The sequence below is a fragment of the Peromyscus californicus genome, unplaced genomic scaffold (genome assembly GCF_007827085.1).
Source record: "Peromyscus californicus insignis strain IS unplaced genomic scaffold, ASM782708v3 Scaffold_1__1_contigs__length_55948999, whole genome shotgun sequence".
In the NCBI taxonomy this organism is placed as follows: Eukaryota; Metazoa; Chordata; class Mammalia; order Rodentia; family Cricetidae; genus Peromyscus; species Peromyscus californicus.
In genome coordinates, this window is record NW_026294492.1 from 49,164,757 (window position 1) to 49,183,287 (window position 18,531).

Below are 18,531 nucleotides of genomic sequence, written 5' to 3' on the forward strand. Positions count from 1 at the left end.
TGAAGGATCTCTCTCTACAGAGGAAAGTCTGAGCAAGCCCAAGGCTCAGGATCTCCCACATACCCACCTGAGTAACATCTGGCAGGCCTTGCAGGAAGTGGTCTCCTCAAAGGAGAACATCTGGAAGTCATGCCCATTAGCTGCGGCATTCTCTGGGTAGATGTTGGAGCTGGAGAGAGAATTTGAAAGCAAAGAACCAATATGTCATCCCATACATGGATGAAGAGCATTCTACAGAATAAAGGTATTGCAGTATCCATGCATGGATGTTTGAATTGCATCCACCTTCAGGCTACTGTGAGTCAGGTGCTGTGAGTATCAAAGAGAGAGGAAGCAGGTGGGCAGGTACCATAAGGCTAGAAGGACGGAGAGTGATAGTTTACAGGGTACAGGGTCTCCTTTGAGGTGATGGCAGGGTTATCAGCTAAGAGGTGACAATTACACATTTCTAATGTGTTAAATGGCATGGAATTGTAGCTATAAGATGTTTGGGGTTTTGTTAGACAACTTTCACCTCAACAGAATGAAGAGCAAGTGGAGGGGGGAGGCAGAGGACGAGAAGGAGATGAAAAGAGAGAAACAGATGGAAATGTGGGAAGGGAGTGTGTACACAGAGGCAGAACTGGAGAGGGGAGAAGAAAAACTAGAGAAAGAATGGAAGGTAGAGGAGAAAGAGATGAGAAGGTCTTCGTTTTTTATTTTTGTCCTTTTGTTTTTAGTTTGTTGTTACTGCTGTTTCAGGTTTTTCATTTTTATCTTTTGGGTTTTTGTTTGTTTTTAGTTTATTGTTGCTGGGGTTTGTTTGGTTTGGTTTGGTTTGGTTTGGTTTGGTTTGGTTTGGTGTGGAGAGTGAAGCAACCAACAGGAGAAGGGGACTCACATGGCCATTTCAAACTGTTCCATCCACTTCTTCTTCAGCTCCCGAGTCTTGAAGAACAGCTCATAGCCCTGGGCGCCTTGATCCTCGATGAGAAGGAACATATGGCTCCACTGTATGTGGAGAAATGGGTCTCAGATTGAACCCCCTGCAGAAGGCAGGACCACATCCCACCTTCCCCTCATCCCTCAGGGTAGCAAACCACTCCTGCTGTTGGATATGTGCATGGATGTGTTCACACAGGGCCGTCTAGACCATCCAAACACACATCCATAAGCCCAAAAGCCACACACAGCCTTCCACACAGCAAGCCATTATTTGTGTGTTTATTCTCTAAGGGGTAGAGGGAAGAGAGGAGGAAGGAGACGGAAGAAAGGAAGAGAGAGCTGATCCAAGAGGGAGATGTCCACTCTGTTGTGGAATATGACTGTGTAAAGGTGCGCTACATTTGTTTATGCTGCATTTGTTTAACAATGTAAGGATGTGTGTTTAAGTATGTAAAGATGTGTTTCATTTGTTTAGCCTTGCCTGCCTAAGGCACCTGATTGGCCTAATAAAGAGCTGAACGGCCAATAGCTAAGCAGAGAAAGTATAGGTGGGGCTGGCAGGGAGAGAGAATGAATAGGAGGAGAAATCTAGACTCAAGAGGAACTAGAGAAGAAGAGAGGAGAGAAAGAGGGAGACGCCCAGGGCCAGAAGCCAGGCAGCCATCACCCAGCCAGACACGGAGACAGCAAAAAAGTACGAAAAGGCAAAAAGCCCCGAGGCAAAAAGTAGATAAAGAGAAACAGGTTAAGTTAAAAAAGCCAGCCAAAAAAAACGAGCTAAGCTGGAGCTGAGCATTCAAGACTAATAATAAGTCTCTGTGTCGTGATTTGGGAGCTGGATGGTGGCGCAAAAGAAAAAGCCTGGTATACAACTCAAACATCATGTCCACACTCTGACCAGTGGAATCTTGTAAACAGCCCACATCCCCTCTCCCTCACCCATCACTGTCTGGGATCCTGTGTTACTTTCTTTGTAGAATCCCTTTCCTTTCCATCCTTAGTTCCTATGATGTAAGTGGGATGGCAGAGGGGAAAATGCCTGGGTTTTTGAATTTTTTATTGTTTTTTGTTTTGTCCCTTGAGGTCTGTGTTTCTAGTTTGTACTTGCTATTGTTTTCCCAGTACAGAAACTGAGCCCAGGGCCTCCCACAATCACTCAACAGCTAAGCTCATCCCAGACTGGCTCTGAAGTCACTCTGTAAACCAGGCAGGCCTTGGACTTGAGGTCCTCCAGCCTCAGACTCCCAAGTAGCTCAGATTACAAGTCTGCACCGCCAAGTCCACCACCATGTCTATGCTAGTACCCTCATGAATGATGCAGACATATAAAGGCTCAGCATTGGGCTGGGGCAATGGCTCAGTCAATGAAGTGCTTGGGGACCTGAGTTCGAACCCCAGAACCTACATTAAAAATATCAGGAGTGGCCAGATGGTGGTGGCACACAGTCTTAGTCCCAGCACTCGGGAGGCAGAGGCAGGCGGATCTCTGTGAGTTTGAGGCCAGCCTGGTCTACAGAGCGAGATCCAGGACAGCCAGGGCTGTTACACAGAGAAACCCTGTCTCAAAAAAAACTGTGTGTGTGTGTATGTGTGTGTGTATGTGTGTGTATATGTGTGTGTGTGTATGTGTGTGTGTATGTGTGTGTGTATGTGTATGTGTGTGTATGTGTGTGTATGTGTGTGTATGTGTATGTGTGTGTATGTGTGTGTGTGTAAGTGTGTGTGTATGTGTGTGTGTATGTGTGTGTATGTGTATGTGTGTATGTGTATGTGTGTATGTGTGTATGTGTGTGTGTGTATGTGTGTGTAAGTGTGTGTGTATGTGTGTGTAAGTGTGTATGTGTGTGTATGTGTGTGTGTGTATGTGTGTGTGTGTGTGTGTGTGTGTATTAAGAGTGATGTCTTATGCTTATAATCCCAGAGCTGGGGAAGCAGAGATGAGCAACTCTCTGGGTCATCCTGATCAGCTGGACAGTCTAGCCGCAGGGGCAAGCCCCAGGTTCAGTGAAGAAAAAACGAAACATAACAAGGTGTTGGCTGGCCCCTGAGGAACGGCCCCTGAGCTAGCCTCTGGACTCCAACTTACACACTAAGTAGAATTTTTAAATGAGAAGATTGAAGTTAGAGTCTCTCTCTCTCACACCCACACACAGGCAGCCCCAAGGCCAAGCTGCCCGAGCACCAGCCCTGCCGACAGAGCCCACCTTCTTGTTGTCTCGCTCCCCGGAGGAGTCATCCCGAACTTGGAAGCTGTGCAGGTTCACCGAAGCCTTGAGGTCATAGGAGTCCCCGCGGCGCTTACAGATGAGCAGCGCTTTGTCCAGCAGGAAGGCATACCTGCAAGCCTCCAGGTCAGGGGCCCGGGTCTGACCCCTCACCCTTCCAACTCCCCGACTACCCCGTCTCCCAGGCCTCTCCCCTCCTGCAAGGTGGATTCGCACCCTGACCTTGACCAACTCAGTCAAGCTCACCCACGTGATCCGAGTTGGCGCAGCCCTGTCGGACTTCACTCAACCACACATCCATCAAGACTCCACGTGACAGTTAAAGTGATTCCAACAACCTTTCCATCTATCAATCAGGCCCCATTCCTCTACTTGACCCAGGCTCCTCTCCAAATTTAGGGACTTCGCCCACACGTCTGTTCGGGAAGCTGGCCCCACCAAGAATCCTTCAGATGTATCTTGGCTCCACTCATCTATCTAGGCATCTAGCCACGCCCCCTGGCCAGACTGCATCCCGGATCCATGTTGACTCTACCTACTTGCCTGTCTAAATACCTGGCCTCATATGGGCATGGTGTCTCCTGCCTTTAATTCCAGCACTCAGGAAGCAAAGGCAGGTACATAGATCTCTGTGAATTCAAGGCCAGCCAGAGCTACCTGGTGAGACCCTCTCTCACAAATAAGAGACTCTGACCTTACAGAGGTTCACCTCAAATCTATGTTGACCTGCCCACCTATCTAGAAATCAGGTGCCACTTACTGCCCAAGCCTCACCCCATACTCAAATTGACTCTGTTCCACCTTCCACCAAAGCACTGGCCCTGCCTACGCCCTCTGCTCCTCCCTTGGTTCAAGTTGGCTCCACCCACCTGTCCGTCTTGGACCGACGTTCCACTGAGGCAATCTTGAGCTCACCGTCAATCTTAGGCCGGCCATAGTTGGCCAGAGACTGGTCCTACACAGTAGGCAGAGTGGAGTTTAACCGTGGATCTCCAGAAGGGGATCAGCACCCTGCCCATGGGTCCACACCCTTGGCCCACTGGACTTCACCCCTCACCAGGTTCTCGATGGACAGCTGGAAGTTCGTGATCTGCCGCAGGGTCTCGTTGTCCCTCTTGACCTCATTCACACACTGTGCCAGGTCCTGTGGGCAGGAAACGGTAGGACAGGCTTCCTTGCCTGCGCCCCTGGCCCAACCCCTTCCGTGGGCAGTAGAGGATCAGCCCCCACCAGGAGGCAGAAAGGCTGCTGCCAGCTTGGGTACCCAACCAGCAACACCCACTCCCTCACCCTCATGGCGTCCAAGGCCAACCGCAGGTTCTCCTTTTCCGTGGCATCCTGCGTGTGTTTCACTAGCTCCTGTTTGGACCAAGGAGTCAGGTGTCACCTGGGCCTGTCCCTAGCCCCCAGAAGAACTTCCAACTGATGCTGACCCACCAGGTCCTCCTAGAGGCTGGGACATGACCCAAAAGCTGATGCACCCAACCCCTCCAGCCAGCTCTTCCCTATCCTCTAGGCACAGCTTAGGATGCTGTAATGATTCATTTTAAAGGTCGTGCTGACAGTCGAGAGTCACCTGAGAAGAGAGTCTCAGTGAGGGACTGTCTAGATGGGGTTGGCCTGTGTGTGAGTCTGTAGGGATTGTCTTAATTGTGTTCATAGAGGTGGGAAGACCTGTCCCTTGTGAGTGGCACCACTGCCGGGGTCTGGTTCCTGGACCTGTACAAGTGTAGAGATTGCTCTAAGCCCAAGTGAGGGACCATTCGTTCAGTTGGCTCTGCACTTGATTGTGGGCGTGGTTAGCCGCTTTGACTTCCTGCCTCGACTTCCCAAGATGGTGGACTATAACCTCGAAAGTGAGCTGACTAAGCGCTTCCTCCCTTATGGTTGCCTTTGTCTGGGCGTTTTCATCTCAACAAGAAAAAGGAGACTAGAGCAGCCCCCAGCCACAGCCAGGGAGCCCCCGCCTTGTGACGGCACCTGGAGGAGGAGGTGGTATTTCAGCACCCGCTGCATGGGCACCATCAGCAAATCCCGCAGGGTGAATCGGCCGTTGTTGGCTCTTTGAGAACATTCCTGGCAGGGCAGAAAACAGGAGCATCATGGGAACCAGATGGACGCAGGAGGGACGGAGGGAGGCAAAGGGAGGGGAGGAGGAGGAGGAGAGGCAGGGGAGGACAGACAGACAACAGTACAGATGGTTCAGTCCGTAAAGTGCTTGCCGCATGAGGAACTGACTTCCATCCCCAGAACCCACAGTTAAAACAAACAAAAACTAAAGATAAAATAAACTGGGCGTGTTGGTGCAGGCAGCTGTGAGCTCGCCGCCAGTCAGCCTAACCAAACGAGCAAGCCTCAGGTCCCAGTGAGAGACCCTGTCTGAAAAACAAGGTGCCAGGGCTGGTGAGTCGGCTCAGCAGGAAAAGAGGCTTGCCAACAAACCTGACCGTCTGAGTCCGGTCCCTGGCACCTCCACAGACACACTGTGGCATGTGCACACAGAGAGAGCACATACACAAATAAGATACAAATGTAAGAGAGGGACTGCAGAGACGGCTCGGTGGTCAAAGGCACCGGCTGCTCTTGCACAGGACCCGGGCTGGATTCTCAGCACCGACATGGAGACCCACAACCATCTGTAACGCCAGTTCCAAGAGATGGGATGCCACCTTCAGCATCCACAGGCACGGCCAGCAAGTGGTGCACATGGACATACATGCAGGCGAAACTCACACCACATAAACAACAAAAAAATTTAAAAAGATAGAATGTGAGAGGGGTATACACCCAGTGTTGACTTTGGGCCACTACATGAACATGTGTGCATATGCACACACACACACACACACACACACACACACACACACACACTTTGAATAGATATATATTTGAGTAGCTTTCTATTCCCATGTCTTTCACCACACAACCCACCCAAAGTACAGCATCTCCCAGCAAGGAAATAAGGAAGGGAGGATGTTGTGGGCTAACAGAGGCTTCCTATGAGTGGGGGAAGGGAAGGCGGGGGGGGGGGGGGGGCCGCGTTGGACTTAGCCGGTGCGGGAGGGAGAGGGACCCATGGGCCACACTGGGATCCAATTCAGATGAAGACGAAGTCTTGGCATCAGGGCTTTCCCAGGATCAGGGTCTTAGGGTAAAGTTGGGGCATCATCCCAAAACCAGGGTTCAGTGTGAGGTGAGACCTGGGTTCAGGGTCAAGGCAGGTCATCGCAAGGTCAAGGCTCTACTGGGGTATGGGCTCAGAGTTGTGGACCATATCTTCCCTGATCTATTTTTCTCTGCATGGCCTCTGGAAGCCTCTCCCCTCAATGACCCCAGCTAGGGGCTGGGGAGACGACTCAGTTGGAAAAATGCTTGCCATGCAATTATAAAGAGTTTGAAAGCCCAGCACCCACATGAACAGCCAGGCATGGTCACATATGTCTAACTCTAGCACTGGGAGGCAGGAGTTGGCAGGGGACAGAGACAGACAGATATGAACTGTCTGACCTGCAAGTCTAGCCAATCAGTGAGCTGTGGGCTCAGTGAGAGACCGTGTCTCAAAATATAAGATGAGGAGCTATAATGGAGGACACCAACCTCTGGCTTCCAAATACACACTGCACATACACACACATACACACATGGTGGTGAACACTTGTAATTCCAGCTCTGGGAAACACAGGTCCCTGGGGCTCCCTGGCCAGGCTGGCCAGGCTAGGTGAGTTCAAGAGCAGTGAGAGACCCTGCCTCAAAATTCAAGGTAGGTGGTGAGACCCAAGGCTGTCCTCTGACATCCACAAGCAGGCACACACACGTGCATGGACAGACAGACACATATGCATGTGCACACTTCATGTACAAAAGATTGTAAATTGCAAAGTGGGCCCAACTCCATCTGTCCCGAGCTCCCCAAGACCCATAAAGCAGAGAGGGGAAATCCCTCCAGGGCGGCACAGCCCCACCTCCAGCTTCATCTGCACATCCTCCCTCGCTGTGGCCACTTGATCCAAGCGCTTGCTGGCCGACTCCACCTGACTGCAGTAACGGCCATAAACAAGGAACCTGTGGGCCAGGGTGGGACACCGTGGAAGGGTGATTATGAGGTCAGAGATATCTAAGCACCCATTCTGGCCTCATTCATCCCAAACGCATAACCCCGAGCCACAGTTTCCTCATCTGTAACACAGGCCTGGCAGCAATACCTCCCGGAGGGTTACTTTAACAGTAAACGGTAGCGTGCAGCTGAGGCTCTTACCAAACTGTTGCATACAGTCTGTGCCCAACGGTTGTTGACTTCACAATTATTGTGCACCAACTGTGTGCCAGCCCCTGTTCTAAGTACCTTATACAATGGTTTAGTCAATCCTTATTGTAACCCTGAACAGGATGAGGAAGCAGAAGCTTCCCAGTGACACACAGCAGAAGTAAAAATTAAACAAGAGCTGGGAAAGCCAGCTAGGGGTGTGGCTCAGGGGTGGAGCCATGCCTAGAATCCCCCAGTGAGGGGCTAAGGGCGTGGTCAGGGTGGAGCCCCGCCTAGAATCCCCCAGTGAGGGTCTGGGGCGTGGTCAGTGTGGAGCCCCGCCTAGAATCCCCCAGTGAGGGGCTAAGGGCGTGGTCAGGGTGGAGCCCCGCCTAGAATCCCCCAGTGAGGGGATGGGGGCGTGGTCAGGGGTAGAGGTTCCACCTGGAATCCCCCAAGTCCTGGATTCACTCAGCCTTCATCCCCCATTCAGTGAAGAACCCTGCCCATTGTTCTCTAATGTCTCTTGTGCTCTGGCATGGCTGTGATCTCCAGGGTCTGGTCAGCCACGTCTCACCTCTCCTTATACTTGATGAAGACCTGGTACAGCATGGTTGCTCCTGGGGCAGCCAGGGCATCCTTCAGCTCCTTCAGGAAGTGGGTGTGCACGGAGAGCAGCTCCTACCCCAAGGGGAAAAGGAAGGAAAGATGGGGCTGGAGCCCGGGCACAGACGCAGCAGCAGGAGAGGAGAGAGCCGCACCCGTGGTCCAGGGCAGGTGAGGCTCAGAGATTATCTCCTTGGAAAGAGGCAAAGAGGTCTGGGGATCCGCCGGCTCACCTCGATGTTGACGAAGATGGTCTCCATGTCTTGAGGCTTGAGGAATCGCTGTAAGGGCTTCATGAAGTGCTGAGGAGAGGGGAGGGAGCGTAAGACGAAGAGGATCCTCCATCCAGCTCGCCCAGAGGGACAGAAAAAAAGGATGAGGCAGGGGACACACAAACAGCAAGAAACAGACACAGAGAGACAGCAACAACACAGACAAACAGCAAGGAAGAGACAGACAGACTGACTGACAGACGGAGAAAGAGATGGAGACAAAAACAGAGATAGTACAGAAAGACACAGGCACCTGCATAGTGATAGGAATAGAGGCGCGCGCACACACACACACACACACACACACACACATACACACACACACATATACACACACACATACACACACACACATATACACACACACATACACACACACACATATACACACACACATACACACACACACATATACACACACACATACACACACACATATACACACACACATACACACACACATATACACACACACATACACACACACACACACACACACGCAAGCACGGGGGGGGGCAGTTCAAGAGCAACAAAACATAGAGATGGGCAGAAACAGAACTAGAGACAGGCAGAGAATTAGAGATTGAGACACACACGAATGGGGGAGGGAAGGGTGAGCAAGAAAAACAGAAGAAAGACAGATAAACAGACAGAAAGAGACAAAAGACATGGAGAGCCAGGCATGACACGTGCCTGTCATTCCAATGCTTCTAGGCCAGCTGGGCTACATAGTGATAAAATGAATAAATGTAATTAAAAAATCAAAAGAAAGGGAATGTCCATACTAAAATTGTCTCCAACTGTTCCAAGGCAGAGTTATCACCAATCGCCCCAAAGCGGACACCATCAAAGTCCACCAGCAGGCGACAGACCAAGTATGGTCCTTCCACACGCTAGAATATTACTCAGCAATGAACAGGCTCTGACACGTGTGGAGGGACCCCACAGACATTGTGCTGGGTGAGGGAACCAGACTCAAAAAGGACCACACAGTGTGGGGCTCTCAACAGGAAATGTCCAGAGCAAGGGAATCCAGAGACAGAAAGTGGACTCCTGGATCCTGGGGGTCGGGGAGAATGGAAAACTGAAAGGTGACAGCTGAGGTGTATAGTTTGTCTGTCTAGAGCAGTAGCATGTTCTATAATTAGACAGTGGCATTGGCTGCCCATCCCTGGATTTAACAACTGACTGAGTGGGTTTTTTTGGTGCATTTATCCATCTCTATTAAGCTGGCTTTTTTAACAATGGAGCCAGGGGTGGTGGCACATGCTTCTCATCCCAACACTCAGGAAGCTGAGGCAGGAGTATTGTGAGTTTCAGGGCAGCCTGGGCTACATAGGAAGACCCCCATGAGGAGGCAGGGAGGAGACAGCCCTGGCAGGACCCGTGGGCGCAACGCACCTGATGGATGGAGCCCAACGTGTCTGTATACTTCTCCTCAGTCTGCTGGATCTCCCGCAGACAGCAGCAGCGTTTGTCGTACTCCGTCATCTTGGGCTGTGAACAGGGACCACAGAGGCCGGCTGGTGAAGCACTCTACAACTCTCCCCACCTCCCCACCTGCCCGGCCCTTTCCAGACCCACACACCGGCGTAGGCACCGTCTCTGAACGCATGAGGTCCTCGTAGATCTCATCCCCCTCTGCCTCCTCATTCTCCACGCAGTCATAAAGGTCCTCATCTTCCTCCGCAGTATCACTGGGGGACAGATTCAAGCCATGTCCCCAAGCCAAGGACCCATCAGATCCATTCAGAATCAAGGCTGAATCCACAATACCCCCAGGCCTTTCAATGTGTCCCCCTCAGAGCCCAGGACAGATATATGTCCCCTCAGGCCCTGGGACAGATCCGTGTCCCTCAGACCCCAGGACAGATCTACATCCCTCAGGCCCTGGAACATATCCAGGTCCCCATAGACTTCAAGAAGATCCAGGCCCCCTCAGACCCCAGGAAGATCCATGTCCCCTCAGACCCCAGGAAGATCCAGGTCCCCTCAGACCCCAGGAAGATCCAGGCCCCCTCAGACCCCAGGAAGATCCAGGTCCCCTCAGACCCCAGGAAGATCCAGGTCCCCTCAGACCCCAGGAAGATCCATGCCCCCTCAGACCCCAGGAAGATCCAGGTCCCCTCAGACCCCAGGAAGATCCAGGTCCCCTCAGACTCCAGGAAGATCCATGTCCCCTCAGACCCCAGGAAGATCCAGGTCCCCTCAGACCCCAGGAAGATCCATGCCCCCTCAGACCCCAGGAAGATCCAGGTCCCCTCAGACCCCAGAAAGATCCAGGTCCCCTCAGACTCCAGGAAGATCCAGGTCCCCTCAGACCCCAGGAAGATCCATGTCCCCTCAGACCCCAGGAAGATTCAGGTCCCCTCAGACTCCAGGAAGATCCAGGTCCCCTCAGACTCCAGGAAGATCCAGGTCTCCTCAGACCCCAGGAAGATCCATGCCCCCTCAGACCCCAGGAAGATCCAGGTCCCCTCAGACTCCAGGAAGATCCATGCCCCCTCAGACCCCAGGAAGATCCATGCCCCCTCAGACCCCAGGAAGATCCAGGTCCCCTCAGACTCCAACCTCCACTGTGTCCCACAAACCCTGAACACATCGGACCCCAATACTCACTCAATCTGGTCTGAAAGGCCACTGTAGATGTCTTCGTCTCCCATGGTGGTGTCGTCTGTTGGGAAGGGCCTGGAGGACAGAAAGGCATAAGCAGGGCAGTGGGACAGGGAGCTGGAGCTTCAAGGAGGCCCCAGACCACAGCCCTGACTGCTACTCACATGATTCCTTTGTTCTGGGCAATGGGCGTCCATGACAGAGCAGACAGGGTGTAGATGACCTGCAGTGAGGGTACAGCTGCTCGAAATCCCTTTCCATCCCACCCCTCGGGCTCCCAGCACGGAGGCTATCCCTTCAGACTTCGGGGAGCACAGTTCAGCATCTCCCCTACATCCCTGCACCACAAGCAAAGCCTCCCCACTCTTGGGTCCACATGAGCACTCAGGCAGGGCAAGGCAATAATTTGTTACATGGGAGTGATTGGGGATCAGAGAAGCAGAACTCAGCCGAGGTCACACAGGAAGCGGTTGGGCAGATCCTTGAACTCGTCCCACATGCCCCAAGCCCATGCTACGGGCAGCATCCTGGAAGGCCAACCTGGCTCCACTACCAGCCCCCCAGTGGGCACACACACACACACATGCACACGCACACACATACGCATCAGGTAGTAATGGGAACAAATTGAGGTCCCACCTCTGGGCACTGGGAATCCAGCTCACCTTTCCAAAGTCCTGTACATCAAAGAGGTCGAAAGCCTCGAAGAGTTCGCTGCGCTTGAGGCCGAACTTCTCACAGCAGGTAGACAGGAAGGTTCGGATGTTCTTAAGACAAAGGAACTATAGGGAAGAGAAATGAGGCTGAGGACACACCACGTGTGTGTGCACACAGACAAACAGACACACACACACAGGCAAACCAGGAAATACAGATGTAAAAATAAATACATGTGTAAGTAAAAATGAAATAGCGCCAGCTGTAGTCCGAAGGTTCTCCACTCCACCTGGCCCCGCGGTCCCACATTCCTGGGGTCCCACCCAGCCCCGCGGTCCCTCAGCCACTTATAAAATAATCATTCAGAGGCTTAATATTAATTACCGATTACATGGCCTATGGCAGGCTTCTTGCTAGCCAGCTCTTATAACTTGACCCATTTTTATTTATCTGTAAGTTGCCACATGGCCGTGGGTTACTGACACTTTCACATCTTGCTTCTCCTGGCGGTGCTGACGTCTCTCCAGACTCTGCCTTTCTCCTTCCTTTCTCTCTCCTTCAATTTCCTGCCTGTCTCTAAGCTGCCTTGCCATTGGCCAATACAGTTTTATTTATCAACCAATCAGAGCAACACATGTTCACAACATACAGAGAGACATCCCCCAGCACTTCCCCTTTTCTGTCTAATCAAAAAGCGAGACACAAGGAAAAGCAGCTACTGAACTCTGCCAAGACAGGGTAAGAGGGTCTTTCAAAATTCCTGCTTCTGAAAATGGTCTGTCAGATACTCTAGGCCTGTAGCCAAATTGTATGCCCCAATGATGCTGAGAAACTTTAGTAACTGTCCAGGCTGCCAGCTGTCTCTGTCTATTCTCCCAAGAATTTTGGAAATTGCTTGCTTGCATTTTCCATTTTCTCAGATATTATTATGTTCCTTCTCAGGTCTTTGATGGAGTTGAAGACTAGATAGTTATAATTATAATTTTCCTTGTTTATGATCAAAGATAAATTAAAAATAAAACCTTAGACTCACAAATATAGGATAGATGATAAAATATTTTCTTTAATTTTGCCAAATACAAATAGACTAGATATTGAAACTGTAATTCTTCCTTGGTAACTGTTTGTTATATGTAATTTTACTATGTTAAAGTTAAAACCTTCCTTTTTGATTAGACAGAAAAGGGGAAGTGCTGTGGGATGTCTTTCCATATGCTGTGAATATATGTTGTTCCCATTGGTTAATAAAGAAGCTGCTCTGGCCTGTGGCAGGGCAGGTTATAGCCAGTCAGAAAATCCAAGGAGAGAGACAGGAAGAAGAAAAGCAAAGGAAAAGAGACACCGGCCTGCCGCCCAAGGAACAAGATGCCAGCAGACCAGTAAACCATGGAACACATGTCAAAACACAGATTAATAGAAATGGGTTAATTTAAGACATAAGAGCTAGCTAGAGGCCTGCCATAGACCATACAGTTTGTAAATAACATTAAGCCTCTCAGTGATTATTTTATAAGCAGCTGTGGGACCACGGGGCCAGGAGGGACTGGAGAAACCTTCTGACTACAGCCAGCAGCATGGCTCAGCAGATGAAGGTACTTGGGGGACAATCCTGAGGATCTGAGCTCGAGCTCCAGAACCCACACAAAGACGGAAGGAGAGAACGAATCCACAGTTGTCCTTTGACCTCCACACGTGTACCGTGGCACATGCATGCACCGTGGCACATGCACACACAGCCACACCCACAATGACAATGATAATAATAAACAAAAACTGTGCCGGTCTTGAATTCACTATGTTGCCCCAGATAACGCTGAACGTATATAATCCTCCTGCCCCCAGGAAATGTTATATTTTTATTACGTATATTTGCGTGTGAGCAAATGCACACATGGAAGTCAGAGGATAACTTGTAGGAGTCGGTTCCTTCCTTCCACCACACCGGTCCAGGGGAGCAGTCATCAGGCTTGGTGGCAAGTGCCCTGATTTTTTTTTAAAGATGTATCTATTTACTATTGTATACACACATTTTTAAGATAAGATAATGTTTGCCCAAATCCTAGAGCAAGCACAGGGTGGTGATGAGACTTATCAGCAGTTGCATCAGGCAGCGAGGGTGGGGATTGACTCAGAAAGGCACAAAGGATGGACATGTTCTTTATCTCGGGAAGGATGTGGGCTGCACAAGAGTTTGCAGTAATGAGAAGTGATTGTGTGGAGAACCCAAAGACTTGAGCGTCTTGTAGGAAAATTGGACTGAGAACTCTCTGCGCTGAGAACAAGAGACTGAGTGCTCAGCCCTACATGAGACGTCGATATTAACCCCATCCCAATCAAGGCTCAGGGAATGCCATGGGATGTGAAAAGACCATGAGAGCCGGGGATGGGGAGGAATGCTGTGAGATGCTGTCTGCTGGAAGTGACACCGTCATCGCTTGGGGACTGATAGCAACTGTGGGTGCCCGCGTGGGATCACGCCAGCCTGACCCCAGCACAGACTGTTAGATGGCCTAGGCCCCACCGCTGCTAAGGAGCTCCTGGCATTCTGTGGAGAGAGGATCATTGTTTACTGACGATATGGTCATTGGTGGGGTTCCGGAGCCCCAGTGGATACCTCACACACATGTATACAATGAAATGTGATTGTGTCCACCCTGTCTATCCCCCAAAATCTCCCTCAACATGGTCCTCTCACAACTTCGCGTCCTTTTTGGTTTTCACAGCCCGCAAAACCCAATCTGTGCTACCCGTGTGTTGCACGGGTGTGAGGCATTCACTGGAACATGGGAAACCCACCGGTGGCCACACTCTCAGCAAAGAATGATTCTTCACCCCTAGAAACTGTGTTACCATCAATAGCTCCACCATCAGAGAAGGTGGCGCCTAGAGCCATCTACCCACCAGTCCATGTTGGCTTCATCTTGTGCAGGTACCCACAGCCATGGTCAGTTCATGAGTGGTATGGCTTCATCATGTCCAGAAGACAAACCATTTCACAGCACCCCTCCCCAGTTCATACATTCTTCCCGCCTCCTCTTCTGAGACGTCCCCTGAGCCTTGGACTGGGGGAGGACTGTTTCAACAATGTCCAAGACTGAGCTACAAAGACAATGCAATTTCTACTAAAGTCAGTTTTTAAGTTATTATAGTTGGCACATGACTCAAAAGATTGTGTGGAAAATCATAGAGTTATCAACACTATGCAAGATGTTCTGACAACGGCAAATTCATGTGGGGCTGCTGGCCTTGCAAGAAATTGAAAGTTATCAGAAATGTTGTATGTGTTTGCATGTGTGTGCATGTGTACTGTGTGTACGAGTGGACAGCGGTTTGATGCTGACTGTCTTACTCCATCACTCCCCAGTTTCTTTACTGAAGCAGTCTCTCACTAAGCCACAGCCCTCTGATTAGCCTACGCTGGCCGGCTGACTCCACCTCCCAAGACTGGGGGATTACAGGTATATTCCCAGCTTTCTCTGTGGGTCCTGGGGATTCAAACTCAGGTCCTCACACTTGCATAACAAGCACTTTACCCACCATCTCTCCTGTCCCCAAGAATTATCATCATGCATCTACAGCGATTCCAACAGTGCGATAATGGCCACCAGTCTCCAAGATGGCTGTTGGGCTCCAAGATGGCCACCACGGTGTCCATGCAGAAACTGCAGTCATCTCTCCTGTCACCCCCTCCCATGCTGAAGCAGCTGGCCCTGTGTGGCCGAGAGTATTAGTGAACGTAACGATAAGGGACTCTTCAAAAGTGGGCACGGCGGCCTTGCGGGTTCTCCCTGGCCGCTTGCACCATTGACCACAGCCGTGGTGTAAGGCTACCCAATCAGTGCCGTGGAGGAGATCTGAGGTTCCGCGCAGCTGAACCACCTGGGAAGCGATCACCAAATGAGAGCGCCCCATCCAGCATTCGGCTGTGGTCTCACAGGAAACCTTAAGGGTGAACTGCAGAGCTAAGCCACTGACCCGAAGACCCTATGAGAATCGCACGGTCAGGCCACAGAATCGCTTGCTACACACTGATAAGCAGGTAAGTGGAGATAAGACAAGCGCAGGGAGGGATGTGTCTACTGCATCTTGCGATTCAGTGACAAGGCCATTCAAAGAGCTTGACCTGGTGTGAGCCCTCAGTATCTGGAAACTATTGCCATTGTCATCACAGTCATGAACATCACCACCATTACCACCACCGCCACCACCATCACCACCACCACCATCACCACCACCATCATCACCACCACCACCATCACCACCACTACCATCACCACCACCGCCACCACCATCACCACCACCATCACCACCACTACCACCACCATCACCACCACCACCGTCACCATCACCATCACCATCACCACCACCACCACCACCATCACCACCACTACCAACACCACCACTACCATTACCATCACCATCACCACCACCATCATCACCACCACCATCACCACCACCACCATCACCACCACTACCATCACCACCACCGCCACCACCATCACCACCACCATCACCACCACCACCATCACCACCACCATCACCACCACCACCATCACCACCACCATCACCACCACTACCACCACCATCACCACCACCACCGTCACCATCACCATCACCACCACTACCATCACCATCATCATTGCCACCATTCACATCATCACCACTATCATCATTATCACTATCATCCACATCATCAATCACCATCACCATCATCATTACCACTATCACCATCAAAATCAGTACCATAATCGCCGTCAGCATGATCACCACCATCACCATCAGCACCACCCTCATCATTACCATTGCCATCATCACCATCATCTTTACCATCATCAGTTGCTATCACCAACACCATCACCAACATCATCTCCATCACCATCTCCATCACCATCGTCACAATCATCACTATGATGTGCACAGCTCTCGCACCATCAGCCTACTGCTCCAAAGGCTAAGCCTCTACTAATGGATGCATGGCATTGATCACATCACGTCACCCTCGTCTGTACTGATGGTGGAATCCCAGTGAACTCACCGTTCATCATGAGTGCAGAGATCAGGTCTCAGCAACCATTGCTCCCCAGCTCCTGGACCCAGTGGCATCAGTGTAAAACGGTAGAAGGAATGGGTGGGGCCATCACCTCACTACAAACCTATTGAGTAACTAGTGAAGCTAAGCACATTTGCTCTTTGCCTAGAGAAGTCTTAGCTCTCCTTTGTTTAGGATTTGTATGTGTGCATATATTTGCATGCATGCTTGTGTGTTAGTTCAGGCACACATGTGTGGAAGTTGGAGGGCAACCTCAGTGTTGGCACTTGACTTGTACCTGGCTTGAGCCAGGGCTTCTTTGTTGCTCCGTGCCTGTGAGCCTCCAGAGACTCCGCTGTCTCCACCTGCCATCTCATCCCAGGACCACCTCACGTCCACTCCTGACTTCCCACTGGGTTCTCGGAAGCAACTCCAGTCTGCACACTTCCTTGGCAAGTACTCTCCTCTTGGCGCCCTCTCTCTACAGCCCTCCTCCCTGTTTGTGAGACAGGTTCTCATGTAGCCCAGGATGGCCTCAAATCTGCTGTATAGCCAAGGATGAGGACGCAGTCCCGATCCTCCTGCCTCCACCTCTTGGTATGCTGGGAATGACAGGAGCAAACCCCAGGTTGGGTTTTTGTGGTCCTGTGAATGGTACCCAGGACTCCATGCATGCCAGACACAGCTGAGACACGGCCCCAGCTCTAGACTATTTTTTGAGCTGTTTTAGATTGATGGCCACATGGAGCCTTGTTCTCGCATGCCCAGCCTCCCCACCACCAACACCCCACAGAGGATTGGTCCACTTGCAACAACTGCAACAACCCAACATGGACACTTCACCATCGCCTAAGGTCCACACGTCACTCAAGGGCTCACTCTTAGATATGAAAAGCTATTTAAAGACCTGGGGCTGGGGGTGGGGATCAAGAGAAGTTGTATTGAAGGATAGGGAGGGCCTCATGGGGACTACGTCCCTCTCTGGGGAGCTGTAGGCAGCTAATGGCTTCCCAGGAAGGGAGAGAGGGGTTTTCTTCAGCATGGAAGCCACTGGTACATCATGGCCCCTCACCCCCACTCTCTAGCAATCCCAGCACGGGGGAGGTGGAGACCGAAGGACCCCTGGGGCTCACCGTCTAGCCAGCCTTGCCGAGCTGTTAGAAGTGAGAGCCCCTGCACTGATACGGAATGCAGAGGGGCTGGAGAAATGGCTCAGCGGTTAAGAGCATCTTCACAGAATCCAAGTTTGGTTCCCAGCCCATATCACACCAGAGATGAAAATGGCTGAACAAACGACTTCCGTCTGACAGGTGGGATAACTGAGGCCCACCAAAGGACACACGTGTGAAAAGCGGGAGGGAGCGTGGAGAAACCACGGAGCATGAGAGCCAAGCCCTGCCCCTGCTCCCCCCTGACTCGATGAGCCATACTGAGCCCCTGCACCCCCTTCCTCCAGCCCTCACAGTGACATAGTAGGGGCTGACATATCACAGGAATTATTCATACCACCCAGAATTCCTGTGGGTCCTGGACTAACCCCAGACATCCAGACAGGGCCACCAGAGGTGAGAGGTGTCTGTCTGGCCTAAAACAGGAAACTCCCTCCTAACCTCAGAGGATCGATCAGCTGAGCTTTGCGACTGCCTTCCCTTCAGTCACATGACCCCTCCAAATGGAGTATGATTCATCACGCCTTCCACGGCTTCAGAGTGGCCAGTTAGAGAACAGAGCTCCTTCAGAGAGCAGCAGCGACTGCGGTTAGACCGCTAGAAGAACTTCCCAGTATCATGAGGTATGTTAAAAAGGTGATGAAGGACAGGAAGCCACTTGCTGTAGGAGGCATGTGGAAGAAGAGTTCTTCCTTGTTCTGTGGGGACAGCCCCTCAGCTTCCCTCCTGCTCCAGGATGAAGAGAGCCATGGTGTTGGGCAAGCAACAAGGCAACTTAGGCAAATTAGGAGCC

General features: G+C 51.3%; 1 protein-coding gene across 1 annotated transcript in view; it reads right to left on the minus strand.

Annotated features, from left to right (window-relative positions):
• Positions 1–18,531, minus strand: part of Vav1 (vav guanine nucleotide exchange factor 1) — a 51,739-nt gene that overhangs the window by 20,777 nt on the left and 12,431 nt on the right. The window contains exons 2-16 of the mRNA XM_052746785.1: positions 11,549–11,665; positions 11,048–11,106; positions 10,890–10,958; positions 9,859–9,967; positions 9,672–9,767; positions 8,232–8,300; positions 7,970–8,073; positions 7,112–7,211; positions 5,130–5,225; positions 4,440–4,508; positions 4,207–4,293; positions 4,019–4,104; positions 3,129–3,261; positions 881–990; positions 68–169 (exon numbers count right to left, since the gene is read on the minus strand). Of these exons, the coding sequence (XP_052602745.1) occupies positions 68–169; positions 881–990; positions 3,129–3,261; positions 4,019–4,104; positions 4,207–4,293; positions 4,440–4,508; positions 5,130–5,225; positions 7,112–7,211; positions 7,970–8,073; positions 8,232–8,300; positions 9,672–9,767; positions 9,859–9,967; positions 10,890–10,958; positions 11,048–11,106; positions 11,549–11,665 (1,406 nt within the window). The remainder of the gene's footprint in view (positions 1–67; positions 170–880; positions 991–3,128; positions 3,262–4,018; positions 4,105–4,206; positions 4,294–4,439; positions 4,509–5,129; positions 5,226–7,111; positions 7,212–7,969; positions 8,074–8,231; positions 8,301–9,671; positions 9,768–9,858; positions 9,968–10,889; positions 10,959–11,047; positions 11,107–11,548; positions 11,666–18,531) is intronic.